This window comes from Gymnodraco acuticeps, unplaced genomic scaffold (assembly GCF_902827175.1).
Source record: "Gymnodraco acuticeps unplaced genomic scaffold, fGymAcu1.1, whole genome shotgun sequence".
NCBI classification, from domain to species: Eukaryota; Metazoa; Chordata; class Actinopteri; order Perciformes; family Bathydraconidae; genus Gymnodraco; species Gymnodraco acuticeps.
This window is the reverse complement of record NW_022991180.1, coordinates 6,450,923-6,464,771: the sequence shown is the minus strand read 5'-3', so window position 1 is coordinate 6,464,771 and position 13,849 is coordinate 6,450,923. Positions and strand designations below refer to the sequence as shown.

Sequence of the window (13,849 nt, the reverse complement as noted above, 5' to 3'; positions counted from 1 at the left end):
TTTAGCACTGAGAAGAGGCAGTTTTAAATGTGGTTAGTGTAGACTAGACTGGAGCTATTTCAAATTGTGTCACACATATTTGTGTCTATATATAACTCAATCTGGTAGTGCATCTGTCTTTGAGATTGGTATATTTCCCAGAAAGTATAACACATGTTTGGATTATAAATGTTTCAGATTAATGTAGCAAATATGCATATACTTTCTTCATCTTGCCCTTTAACAGTTTTGGGTGTATTGACGAATATTCGTCACTCGCTGCCATATCTAGTAATAAGAGAGATGAAGTTGCCCCATGTCTGATGTCATCTCAATGTACAGTTGCATGGAGAACTGCTTAAAAATGTTGGCAGTCCTTGGATTGAAGTCAGTTCCAATACCCAGGACATATTTCAAGCTAACGTTCTAGGAAAGCACAGAGTCACTCTCCCATTCATTATCAATGGAGCAGCTCCGGGCTGTAAATCAGTATGACATCACAGATGAAATGCTAGGTTCCTAAAATGTGAGCTTTGGACAGACTGCTCTTATGTGGAATTTGGATACTAACTGAGCTTGCTCCAGCCGCTTCAGCCTCAGGCTGCAGTGGTTTATTCGATGCCCCAATTTTAAGATGCTGCCTCCTACCTACCTCTACTGGTTAAAAATATACGAGTAAAGACTTGAGTCCATTCAAACGTAGATTAGATCAATATCTTAACAACAATATGTCTTTGGCTGGCCTTTGCCCTTACTGTTTATCATATGTGAACAGTTGTTAACAGCTATTATCTCATCCTGTACAACCACAATGGTATTTGAAGCAGTCGAGCCCAACTTAACCTTGGTTCAAAAGACATGCCTTGCATTTCATGTGCTTATGCGTTCATGTAATTAAACATCACATTTGCAGTTCATACAGACGCAAAGCTATCTAGTATTTAAGCATTAAAAGGACTTGAGTCATAGTGTATTCTCTTTTTAAATGAGCTGGGTATCAGATACATATCATGTTAACTCAAAGTTATGAATGCTCTTTCGAGTACTCGATAAATGCTTCAGCCTATTTAAAAGTCCTTGAAAGTATAAATGCACGTTTGTTGAATGCCATAGCAATTGAGTAGCCCTGTAATGCCAGTTTTAAATCTTATGATGTACGAGCCACTGACACATACATTGAACATGTTCAAAGTGAATGCAAATGCTTTAAATCCTATCCAAAGTAATACATTGTGACTGTCATGTACTGAATATGTAAGATTACATTATTTTAGGAATGGTACAAGACATCAGTATGTAGAAAATATATGATATGTAAAAGTAGACTTCAATGTTCTAGGGACTTAATTAAAAGTTAAATATAAATATGTTTGTATACTGAACAGCAGCTTACCTAAATTGCAGGAAGACCAAAGACCTTTGAAAAAAGCTACATCTTCTATCGTTCTTAAGCAGACAAAGCAACCATCCATTTAAATGATGTCTATTAAGAAGTAGTGCTGATGGCCTATTGTACTTTTCAGCATCATTATTAAGTCTAGTTTTCCATCTTTCCTAAACCCACACAATTTCCTGCCACTGTTTTTCTTTCTTGGAAAGCTCAAGACATCACTGGATTCTAATAATAACATATCGCTCTCTTACAATGAGGGTTGGATTTACAATGATGAAAACATAACATATTGGCCCTTTGTGATGGTTTGAGGCATATGTGATGGCCGTCTATTGTGCAGTTTATTTTTTCCATTCTCGTAGGACTGCATAGAAGCTGCCTAGACTGTTCTCATCACACTGCAATCTGGCCTACAAAACAGAACCACACCACATTATTATGAATTTATGCAAGTTGCACTGTCAAAACTAATTTGCTGGACCAGTTTGTTTCTTTGGCTTGCATTCAAAAGGAATATAATCATTTCACAAGAGATATGAAATCATCCTGACTGTGTGGCAAAAATGGGTCATACTTAATTAAACAATAATGCATCACATTTGTTTGTGCATTAGTTTATTTTGATTGCAGTGTGAAATCTGTTGCCACACAGTAAAATATCTACTTTGAATGTTATGGAAGTTTGCAGCTGATATTTTTCATTTACTTGAAAATGTGTGACAATTTATATCTTTCATCAGTCTTCATCTAAGGCAGTTCATGTAATCAGGCTTTACAAAAAAAGTTATACAAAGTACATCTGTACCTACAGTGTATACCTTACTTTTGGTTACCTGCCTTTACGTAGACTGCAAATAAAACCAACCAGCCTTAAAAACAAGTACACATTTTCACCAAGAAGAACTTCAGGCATACATCTGTGGTCGAAAACAGATATCAGGAGCAAGAATTGGGCACCAGCCAAAGATGTTCCTTTAGCTAACCTTTCCATTATGTTCATCATGAACAAAGCAGCCAGTGCAGAGGTGTGAGGGGCTGATCTAAATAATAATAATAATTTCAATTTATATAGCGCCTTTCACGAAACCCAAGGACGCGATCTGGATACTGCACAAAGATCACACTTAAGATTGTGCAACATGATGAGACGATGTACTCTAGGCAGACAGTATATCCCTGTGTATTTAGTCAAAGAATGGATTACATGTGTGAAGTTATCAAACAAGCATTTGTCATCCAGGACAAATAGTTACTCCAGTTTGTGTGAATCAGAGGTTTTTCAGCTTTTACAAAAGGTTACAGCTGAAGCGGATGTATAGGTGTTTCTCTGGTTCCATGGATGGCAATAGCTGTGTGTTACCTAATTACTTTGATAAAGCCTGGACTTTCCATGTAGCGCCTTCAGCAGGTCAATATTTCAATTTGTCTAATTCCTTGTTTTATGACCAAATATAAGCACAAATATTGACATACCCACTTTTTTGCTAGGTAGCACTGACACTGGGGACTGCATTCTTAGCTGTTTGTTGATTCTGGTATGACACATGAAATGCAATCTAGGAAGGCCATTTTTGGAACAATGCTAGGCTTTTATATTGTAGTGTTTGAAAACCTATTTGTATAATATTTAAATGTATTAGAATGTATATGATGCTCAGAAATCGGGTATAAAAGAGGTTTCATAAGGCATAGGGAGAGCCTTCATACCGCAGGGATTTTTATACAACAACTTGCAGCCAGAAAATGATGATTGTATGTGGGTACAGTAGCAATATAGCTCCTCGCTAAATTGATGGGAGAAAGTTGATAGTTTCCCCACGCTGATCATCATTATGTTCAGGGCCCCATATAAACTCAGCATGGGAATATTGTATGTATGACTTGCACCTCACCCACTATGAAAATGAAAACTTTTCTCCAGAGGAAGAATCTCTGTTTAAAGAATGAAACAGCTGCAGCTTATTTCCTTTGTTGCTGTGACTCTGGTTTACTTTGGCAGACAGGCATACACAGACAGATGTTTCTCATGTCAAATTAAATCAAAGGCAATTAGAGGTTATTAAGCATTTAAAGTGCCAAGATGGCAAGGGTATTATATCCCTCCTCATTTGGTGGTGGCTGTAAAACGCATATTTTACTTTTGGCAATGTGTGCTGCACAGTGTGCCCTGTGACAGCTGGTGCACATGTTTACTGTATGTGTTTGTGAGCATGTGCCTGAATGAGTGTCAAGGTTTTCCGAGACAAATACTTCTAGTCTTATAATTTGACTGCATAAGTTGCTTTCCATTATTTCTGGTTGGCCACCAGTCATTGTGAGCACACAGACATGTTCAGTCCTAAAATATCTTCGTAGATCATCCTCCTCTTCCTCCTCTTAGTCATGTCAGGCATCATTGCTCAGACTGCAGTGATGTGTTGCAGATGCCCCATAGTCATGGCTGCACAATAATATGATGGAGAAAGGTGTAGGCTACTGGATATTTGTATACTTTTTATTTACATTAAGTAATGCTCCCTAGATGTTGTACTTCTTGTCCGTCAAAAGGAAAGGCTTCACACATAAAAAAAGTGGTGATGGACAAATTGGATGTTATTAAAGAGAGAGGATCCACATACTGTTTTCTACCCCTATTTTGAAAACATATCTTCAGTGTTTTTCCATTCTAGTATGTACATGAAAATGAACACGCACATTGAACAAATGGCATGTTCAATATGCAATGTAGAAATCTGTAAATACTGGCTGTTGTGATGTCCACACATTCAGTTACATCTCCATATGTAAGTTAAAACATGCTCACTTTTATGCAAGGATATGTTGTAATGTGTTTTCAGTAAATTGATGGGAAGACATTGAGAAATGTCTTAACATGTCTAGAGACAGAAATAACAATAATTCAAAAAGCACATTACAAAGAAATTCTCTCGGATTGTTTGCGGTGAAAGTATTGCCCATTTTTTAAAGGAAACATGTTTTATAACTGATTTATTCATACTGACTTTGTTCAACAGCATTTCTCCAATGCTGACTAATAAACTCCCACAGAGGGCTGCAGGGGTTAGAAATCAGGTGGTTTTGTCATCTTGGCAAGTTAAGAGGATCTACAAATGTTTTGGCAGCATGTTAGATGTCCTAAAGACAGCTGTGGCCACAGCACGTGTTCTTCGTCACTGCTCAAATCAGTCATCCAAATAAAAGTGGAATAGATATGAGTGTGAATTAGATGTTGAACATATGGGATTATTAAAGTCTAGTCCCAGCAGAGACTTTTTTAAATGGCCTAGTAATTTTAGGCCTGCATTAAAAGTTAGCACGAGACTCAAACAATAAAGCACTTTGTGGTTAATGGCCACCAAGTGCATTAGTCTGCAAAGCAATACTGCATCTGAATCTTACATTACACAAAGATATCAGTGGTTCAAAGTTATGTGTGTCTTGTCCTCAAAAACTCTACTTTCAGTCAGGTGATACACTTTAAAATCTAAATCCTTCAGATTTATCCCCAAAAAAGCATGTTCTGGTTTGGTGCAAATGTGTCGAAGTTGCTTCAAACAAGTGCAACATTTTGCTGCAGTGGTTCAAATTGTGAATTGACATAATACAAATGAATTTAACATCTGTTAAGGAGAACTTTTGTCCTCCATGAACTAAAACTGAAATTGTTGTTATATACTGCAGCTTTCAGGAAGAGAGCTAATTGCATCTCTTATTTTTTGCCCCAATGTTCAACAAAATACCTCCTACATGTGTGCATGTAATATTTACTTAAGAAAATTAAGTTATTTCATTAAATGTATGCAACAACAGATTTATTGTTGCCATGTAAGTCTTTAGTAATGAAACAACTGCCTTTTTTTCACCTCTCATACCCACTTGTTTATTTCGGTTTGCTTTCTTCTGACACCCTTAACCTTTTATATATCATATGCAGATCATGGATTGAGCTATAAGCATATTTGAAACAGGCCTCAATGCTAACCCAATAAACCGCAATCCAACATTTAGATTTTCTTCTAAACTTGGAGCCCTATCAGAAATATTATCTTGTGCCATATCTGCGTTTGCCAACATTATTGATGTTTGGGATACAAGTAAGCTCTGTGTGTTGTCTCTCTGGGGTTAGTCCACTGTGAAGCTAAGATCAGAGGTGCCTCTGACCAGAGATGACCCTGACCGAGTCACATACTACCAAAGAGAGAGAGATTTTAATTATTTAGAATTATACAGCACTGTGGAACTCTGGCTAGCTCTTGTTTATAAAGGTCTAACACAACCTGGCATCCTCTTGAATGATGAGCACAACAACTATGCTATGCGACTGAGACTGAGAGTGAGAGTGGAAGTGCCCAGAACATTGGGAGTATTGACTGTCACAGCAAAACAACTGAAGTTCAATTAACTTGAGAAAGGAAGGAGGCTCCCTGTGCCCTCCCTTGTAATATCATCAGCGGCATAATTTACGACCCGAGAGTTTCCAAAAGATGTAGCTCACCACTCAAGTTACTAAGGCAGATATATTTATGAAAATCTGTGTTGTAGATTAATGAACCGGCAACAGGGGGGTCCTTTTGACTTTTAAATTAAATTCTTAGAAGATCAATTTTTCAGAAGGAGTTTTGCCCAAGTGAGACAGATAATTATAGGTCCTTGTGATTACAACGTAAATGCATCAAACTCTGACGCCTGCAAACAGGGTGCGCAGTCATTAATAGTAGAATTGAAAAAATGCAGGCGTCTGGATTATAATTAAAAGGCGAAAGCTTCCATCACACCTCCATCTGTACTCCTTGCCAAGTATCTGAGAGTTTAAAACCTGTTAAGCCCCAAGGTCCCCGCCGGCGGGTACTTTTCTTTTTTTTTTCACGACACTGTCTCAGGGGATCTTAATATTTAAGAACCTATTAATGTGTTATACCAGATTAACGGGAATAGTCTCAGCTAATTGATGATACAAACCATTTTTACCAAAACAAAACACAAGTCTCATAAGAAGCATCTAAATGACCCCTGAGCGAAAAATGCTAACGCAGTTTGGCACAGAACTCAAGATAAAAGATACCCTTATTACTTATTGTTGCTGCACATACAAGATATCCGATTAAAGCTGAGGTTCCACAGATTATTTAGGTATATATATCATCACTGAGTGATCCGAACTCTTGACAGGGGAAGCAAACACAGACATCACAACACGTACCTTTACGGAGCTTTTACGGGAGATCGTCTCACCGTAGCTGTCAATCTGATCAAAATACATGGTTCAATGGCATTAAAACGAGAACAAACGCGGCTGAATCGGTTAATCCATAGGTTGATAATGTTTCTGGGTAATAATATTTTTTATTTATAATCCATAATTCCATTTTTATGTAAAAATCGGAGAGTAAAAGTTAGCTGCTAATGGTAGCCACCAGAGTTATCGCAACTTCCGCTCTTGGCTATTGAGTGGCGTAGTCACGCCCATCTACTACCTTATTTCGGAAAAATAATGTATTGAAGTCAATGGAGAGAGAAAACTTATCTTTCGATCCCGTTTGAATTGTGCCATGAATTACATATGATGTTTGTCAATCTTAAAAAATCATTTCCATTGTCCTAAAACTGTTGAAATATAAGACTATGAAAAATATGCAACTAGAAAGACTACAAATCCCAGAGTCGCGTAAGTGATGTCACAATTGTTTTCCTCCACTAAGAGATAGCTAAGATCAGCGTCATATAGATATAATCTATCTGGTGATGGCTAAGATAAGATAACTTTAACAAGATGCCTGTGTGCTTAGTACCAGGTTGTTATCATATCAGCAATGGGTCTTGCTCGTTCTTTTCGCTTCCCGTCTGATGAAAGGACCAAGAGTGGCTAGATCAAGTTAGCTACCTAGCTAGTAGCTAGCACGTTAGTTAGCATTACAGCCTTGTCATTTTTATTAGCCTTAATATGAAGTAACATCAAGTAACCCAACATGTTAAACAGTAACGGAGCGTCCACACTACAGCTTCAAAAAAAGCTTGGAGCTGGGCGTGTCTGAAGCTTGGGGATTTTATTCAAGCAACGCGACCAACAACCAATCACATGAGTCTCCCGCCCCCGACATACAAAGCAAAAAACCCCGGGGATTTTATGCGAGCAATATATATATATAAACTCCCCAAACAGGCGAAAACCTACCAGTTTCACCCACTGTCTCTGCCACCTCCCTCCATGACTGGTTCTTCCGGTTTGTATCCCGGTAGGTGAAGAGGGTCTGGTCATACAAAACCGGGTGATTTGCTAAGGCGATAATTAGTTTCTCCTCCATCTTTTTTTGAAATATAGAAATGAACGACGGGATATCTCTCCCAGCTTGGACGCGGTTTGATTGGCTAGGGCTTGAGCTGTCATATTTTCAGAAACGGGATTTGATTGGCTGGCGCTGGCTACTCCGGCGTCAGAAGTTGAACATTGTTCAACTTCTGACGCCGGAGATGGACCGCTATGCTACCCACAATTCAGTTCGGCGAAAAGCGAGGCAACGTGACGTCACCCCATTCAAAGTGAATGGGCAGACGCGTTGGAAACTGTTTTTGAAGCTGTCGAAGCTGTAGTGTGGACGGGCCATAAGAGTAGTAGTCATATTTCGTGAACCCTTTGAAGAGTACTGTCACCGGTGTGATCATTCTATAATACACAATTTAAGCCCGGGGGAGAAATGCTAACACTACATTAGCATCTGCGATCTTTTCTACTTCACGCTATCTGCACAAATGGTTGACATTAAACATTAAAAAGACCAGGCAGTTCAGAGAGTATCAAAGGAAGGCAGGCAGGCAGGCAGGCAGCTTTGCATGACATTCTTCTGGACGTGTTTCATTGTGGTGATAGTGAGGGTAGTCAATCCTTTTGTTGACAAGACAGTGACGGCCATCTTGGTGACGTGTGTTGTTCTGCTAGACCGGAGATGTAGTTCATTCAGCGTTTCACACAAACAAATGTGTTACTTCACAGTTTTACGACACATTTTAATTTTTTTGACTTAATTAACAAAATTATCTTTTAAATTGACAAACATCATATGTGTAATTCGTGGCACAATTCAAACGGGATCGAAAGATAATCTTTCTCTCTCCATTGACTTCAATACATAATTTTTCCGAAATAAGGTCCCATGGAGGTCCACCGGAAGGGGAGGGACTTCACCACTCTATGCGGCAGTCTCACACACACACATTACCAAATAAGGAGTATGTGGGAGTTCCCCTCGATTCCATTGGCTCTGACGGTTAGAAAGAGATGTCAATCCGCAAAATCGACCAAGGGGGGCCAGAGATATGGAAAATCCACCCAAATGACCCCAGATGTGTTTTTGTTGTGCTAAATCTCTCTAAAAAGGTCAAATTTCACTTGTTTTGCATCAATCTTGATACAGGGTACTTATTATATGTTGTAGTTTGGATTGCTAAAGCTTTTAGTCTACCATCCCATCATTCAAGGGTGGTTTTCACTATAAGTATTTTTTTTTTTTGGGACGGACACAATCATTTAATTTTTTTTACTGTGTTCAATCTGAATTTACTTTAAAATAAAAACATCTATATTGATTCTGACACTTCCAAATCCAACTCACAGGTGTAACCTTGCTTTGAGAAAAAAAGATTATTAATTTAACCCTTTTAGAAGGGAATATGGTCATTTGTTCTGGGAATGTCATTTTCGAGCCTGAGACCTGAAAAACAGGCTCGGGGCTTAACAAGTTTTAAGTGACTCTACAAATGGATTAACCTATTTTACGAAAGGATGAAATTATTCATTAAAAATCCCATTTAATACCAACACCTTGTCACGTTTTAGCTTGGTGAGGCATGTCAACTGCTTGTATCATATATAAGTATTTATACATATATTGTTAAGATGATTAGGTTAAAACTCACTTTTTGGTGAAAACATATTGTGGTTTAAAGAGTCACCGGCTTACTTATGCATATTGTTTATACATGTGAAACTTGTGTGATGCAAAGGGGATTAATAAGGGAAAAACAATCGCAGAATAATGAAAAACGCAACATGTTATGTTTTGCAGCTGGGATTTTGCCTGTCGTGCTGCTTAATGAATGAAAGCTTTATAAACTTCTCTTTCTTTCATTAATACATTATTTTCTGGTGTTGAATTCTCAAATATGTTTTGTCCAAGCACACTAAGACAGTCATTGTATAAAAATGTGATCAGCGATTATATGCTATCACACATTGAAGGGATACATTTTCATCCAACACTGCATGTTAATATAAACATAACAAGAGTATATCTGCATGACATGGATCCTTCTACAGCATGTGCAAATGAATTATATGTTTTTGTCATGTTTTTGTCATCCAAATATTGTTAAGATAAAAGTCGTCACTTTATGATTAGTAAGAACATTGCTTATTCTGTTGTTGCAATTGTTGGCCTTTGAAACATATTTCATTTGGCAAACAATTAATGAGATTTGTACAATATATTTAATGGAATCTGAAATATAGCGTATGAAAGATTAGTTTAGGATGATTTGTTGGAAATGTATTTATATATCAAATGAACTGTGTAATGAAGCAATATTGTATACTTAACCCTTCTCTTGCATTAGGTCATACCCCCCTTCCCATGCTATTTTCGGTCAAAATTGACCTGTGTGTTTTGCACAGTGATATCTCTAGAACCCAGTGACATCTCATTTGAACAGTCAAAGCAAGTATAATCAAGGGATGACAGACAGAATGACACCAGGGGTGAATTTGATATTATTTTTGGCAATAAGTTCAAAGATAGTGCTTATTTTACATTACTGTATATTATAAAAAATGCTTGCCATGTAGGCTGTGTTTACTGGAGATGGAAATGATTTAGTTAGTGTTGTAGCTGAGATTCTTCCCGTTCCAATGATGTATGGGATGTATTAATCTGATACAAGCAAGCCAGTATTTCATGTCATGGTCCGGACCCACCGGTGGGCCCATCAAGTTCAGCATTCACTGTGATGAATATAAAATAAGACACTGATACTGTTTTCTTCGATGAACATTTATTGAAAGAGAAATATACCATAACAGAACATGTGTGTGTATTCACATGTGTTCACGCACATAGTTGGCAATGCAAAATTGTGGAATGTCACCTCAGGCTCCTCTCCCTCAGGGGCCTCTATCTCAGGGGGCTCTCCCTCAGGGGCCTCTACCTCAAGGGCCTCTCCCTAATCTCCCTCAGGGGCCTCTCCCTCAGGTGCCTCTTCCTGGTCTGTTGTAGGCTCATAGTCTGGATCGCTGTTGTCTTCCATTTCTGAGACATCTTCCTCTATCTCCTCTTCATCTGGTTCAATCTCCTCTTCATCTGGTTCAAAAATGTGTCCAGAGCCCCTGGTACAGAAAATCGCCTAATCGGTCGCCTGCTCATTGTGTCAATGAGTCAAATGTGAGCAAGGCACACATGTAACTGCTTGAGAGCCAGTAAGGGAGGCGCATTTAGCACGAGAAAGTGAGACGTTTGTGTTTCTCGAGGGGCACAGAGCTCGCACCTGTGAGAAGGTATGATACATTGTATAATACAGCGCTAGAAAGGGAGAAGTTCCCGTAACGTGTGTGTTTGCGTGTGTGTGTGTGTGTGTATATATATGTTTTCCATCTGCAAGATGAACATAATACACTCGTACCCATTCATTTTCTATGGCGGTCAAATCTGACCGAAAACGTCAAGGGTGTTTCACTGTTGAATAAATCACTCAAAATTCAATGCAAGTGGTGATCATCAAGTGTATATGTTCAGAGGCCTAGTGTGGAGGACAACATAAGGTATTGAGGCAATTGGATGAAAAACACAATATTTATGATTAAAATAAAAGTCATTCGGTCACTTTTGACCCGAAACGCAAGAGAAGGGTTAAAGTGGACCTATCATGCTATATTTGAATAATATATCGTAGGGCCATACCTATATAAAACATGTCTGTGAAGTTTTTTTAAGAAAATACCAAACAGATCATGCATTTTAGCCATGCCTCATTTCGCTTTATTTGCTCTATTCCAGCCCTGTTTTTGCAAGGGCTGATTCTGTGGCAAATGAGCTGCAGCTGACCACGCCCCCCTGCAAAGAGGGGGGTGAGGCACAAGCGTCATGTTACCATGCTGTTACCATGCCACGGCAGCCTCTCATTCCCCTGATAGGTGGAGAGTTGCCCATATAGGCGGAGCTCCTTGTTTCTGACGTCAGAGATATTTCAAATCTGTATCAGTAATAATAATACTACATTTAATTTATATAGCCCTTCTCATCTGCCAAGACAAATCTCGAAGTGCTTCACAACAAAGGATACTAATACACTTTGATAGATTAAACAAATAATTGTAATAATAATAAGAAATCAAAAAATAAAATATAAAATAAAGTACAAAAATAAAAGTCGGTGATAGCGATAAAAAATGGCAGTACTCCAGGTGTACCATGCTCAAAGTTTATTGGAAGGCTTGCCGAAAGAAGAGGGTCTTAAGGCCGGTTTTGAAGACCTCGGTGGAAGGGGCAGATCTCAGCTGATCTGGGAGGGAGTTCCAGAGACGCGGGGCGAGTGAGCAGAAGGCTCGGTCTCCCATTGTTCGGAGACGTGTGCGGGGGATGTAAAGAAGAGGAGCGTGGCTGGAGCGGAGAGAGCGGGTAGATGTCTGGGTATGGATGAGGTCACAGAGGTATTTTGGGCTTTGTCCATTCAGGGCTTTGTACGTGAGGAGCAGAACCTTAAACTGGATCCTGTAGTGGACCGGGAGCCAGTGTAGTTTTGCAAGTATGGGGGTTATGTGTGCGGACCTTTTTGTACCGGTGAGAACTCTGGCTGTGCTGTTCTGGACAAGTTGCAAGCAGTCTGTATCAGATCCGTTGCAGCCCCGTTTTAGAGATTTGGGTATGGAGGAAAAGAGAGAGGGGTGTGTTTTCTGACACTTGGTGAGTTCCCTGACACACCGGGGACACATATTCATGTATAAAAGATGTGCATTTTGCATGATAGGTCCCTTTTAAACATATGCTATTTTCCAGATTTTTGAAGCATTCATGCAACTTTCTAACTTCTTTCTGAAACTTTTAAAACAGTTGTATTATAATGACGGACTTTCATGTCAAGGTGTACTTTTACATACCTGATTAAAGGGTTGTTGTCGCACAACTGATCCTAATTAAAACACTTGATCTCTGCTCCCCCTGGATTCTTCTTCTTTTATTTTTAGGGTTAACCACCAGTTACTTAAAAAAACACTAATTTGTCTGATATTGTCAAACAATACACACATGTGTGGCTTTGGGAGGGTTGTCCTAGAGGGCCGCTGTTGCAAATCGGTCACTGATTAAAAGTTGTGGAAAATACACCACAAAGTATGTGTGCCCTCAAGGATGACAATTATAATTCTAAGAGATTTGATAGACTACGGATATCTTAGGTTTTATTTGTAAAAGTCGTGTAGGGCTGTTGAGAGTTCAATGTTGGAGAAATTATAAAAAAAAGATCATAGTTTTATTCCAGAAAGGTCATATGAGATAAAAAGAAAAGGCTGATTACATGGAAGAAAACATATGCTTCTGTCTAGATATAATACAACCTTAATTGAAATAAGCTTCATGGGGGCTTTGTTCATCAAATCTGTGCTCCTTTGATTTTTTCATTTCTTTTAATTTCGGCAGATTTTTTGATGAAACATGTCCTTAATCATCAAGCACATTTTTGCTTTTCAGTATTTCATTTTCAACAAAACCATTTGTCAAGGGGTGAGATAGGCCTTTTGAAAATACATTTAATTGTTTATGTCTTGTCCAACACGAACCTGATCTAATAACGCAAATTTAGAATAAAGAAAAGTGACAACGAATGTCTTTCAACAAGAGAACCATTTATTAATTGGATGTTGCTCTGGTTTCACAGGTACAGTTTTGGTGGAAAACATGCAGATAAATGGCCGTGCCCAAGACCCAGGCCGGACCATCTCACTGACGTTACTGGACAACTATGACTACTGGGTGATACTCGATCCCACCCGACAGAGGCTCTACCTGAACAGCACCGGGCGCATTCTGGACAGAGATGTGAGTATAGGACCAAAGATGGTGATCCTTAATTAAACATCACGAAAGATAAAGTCAAACTTACTACTTTTCACACACTGGAAAAAATGCTGCTCCAAAAACAAATGAAACAATAATGAAAACATGGTGTTTTCACTTGAAATAAGTACAGAAATCTTCCAAAAGAAGTGTGAATTTGCTTGGTAAGATTTCTTGAAATAAGAAGGGATATTTAGATAAATCAGATCTAGTAATTAGCTGGGAGAACACATTTTGAACTATTTTTGACCACAATCATGAAATATTGTGTTACAATATAAGTAATACTCAAACGTTTTCTGTTTTCTGATGTTCGTTGGTGATTTTCTATTAAACATGTTAACAAATGTGTGTTTCATCTGAGATATAACTCAAAAATGAT

General features: G+C 38.5%; 1 protein-coding gene across 1 annotated transcript in view; it reads left to right on the top strand.

Moving 5' to 3' along the window:
- The window catches only part of LOC117560761 (protocadherin-15-like), a 281,857-nt gene that overhangs the window by 138,184 nt on the left and 129,824 nt on the right, over positions 1 to 13,849 (top strand). Inside the window, 1 exon segment of the mRNA XM_034237763.1 lies at positions 13,289 to 13,449. Coding sequence (XP_034093654.1) covers positions 13,289 to 13,449 — 161 coding nt within the window.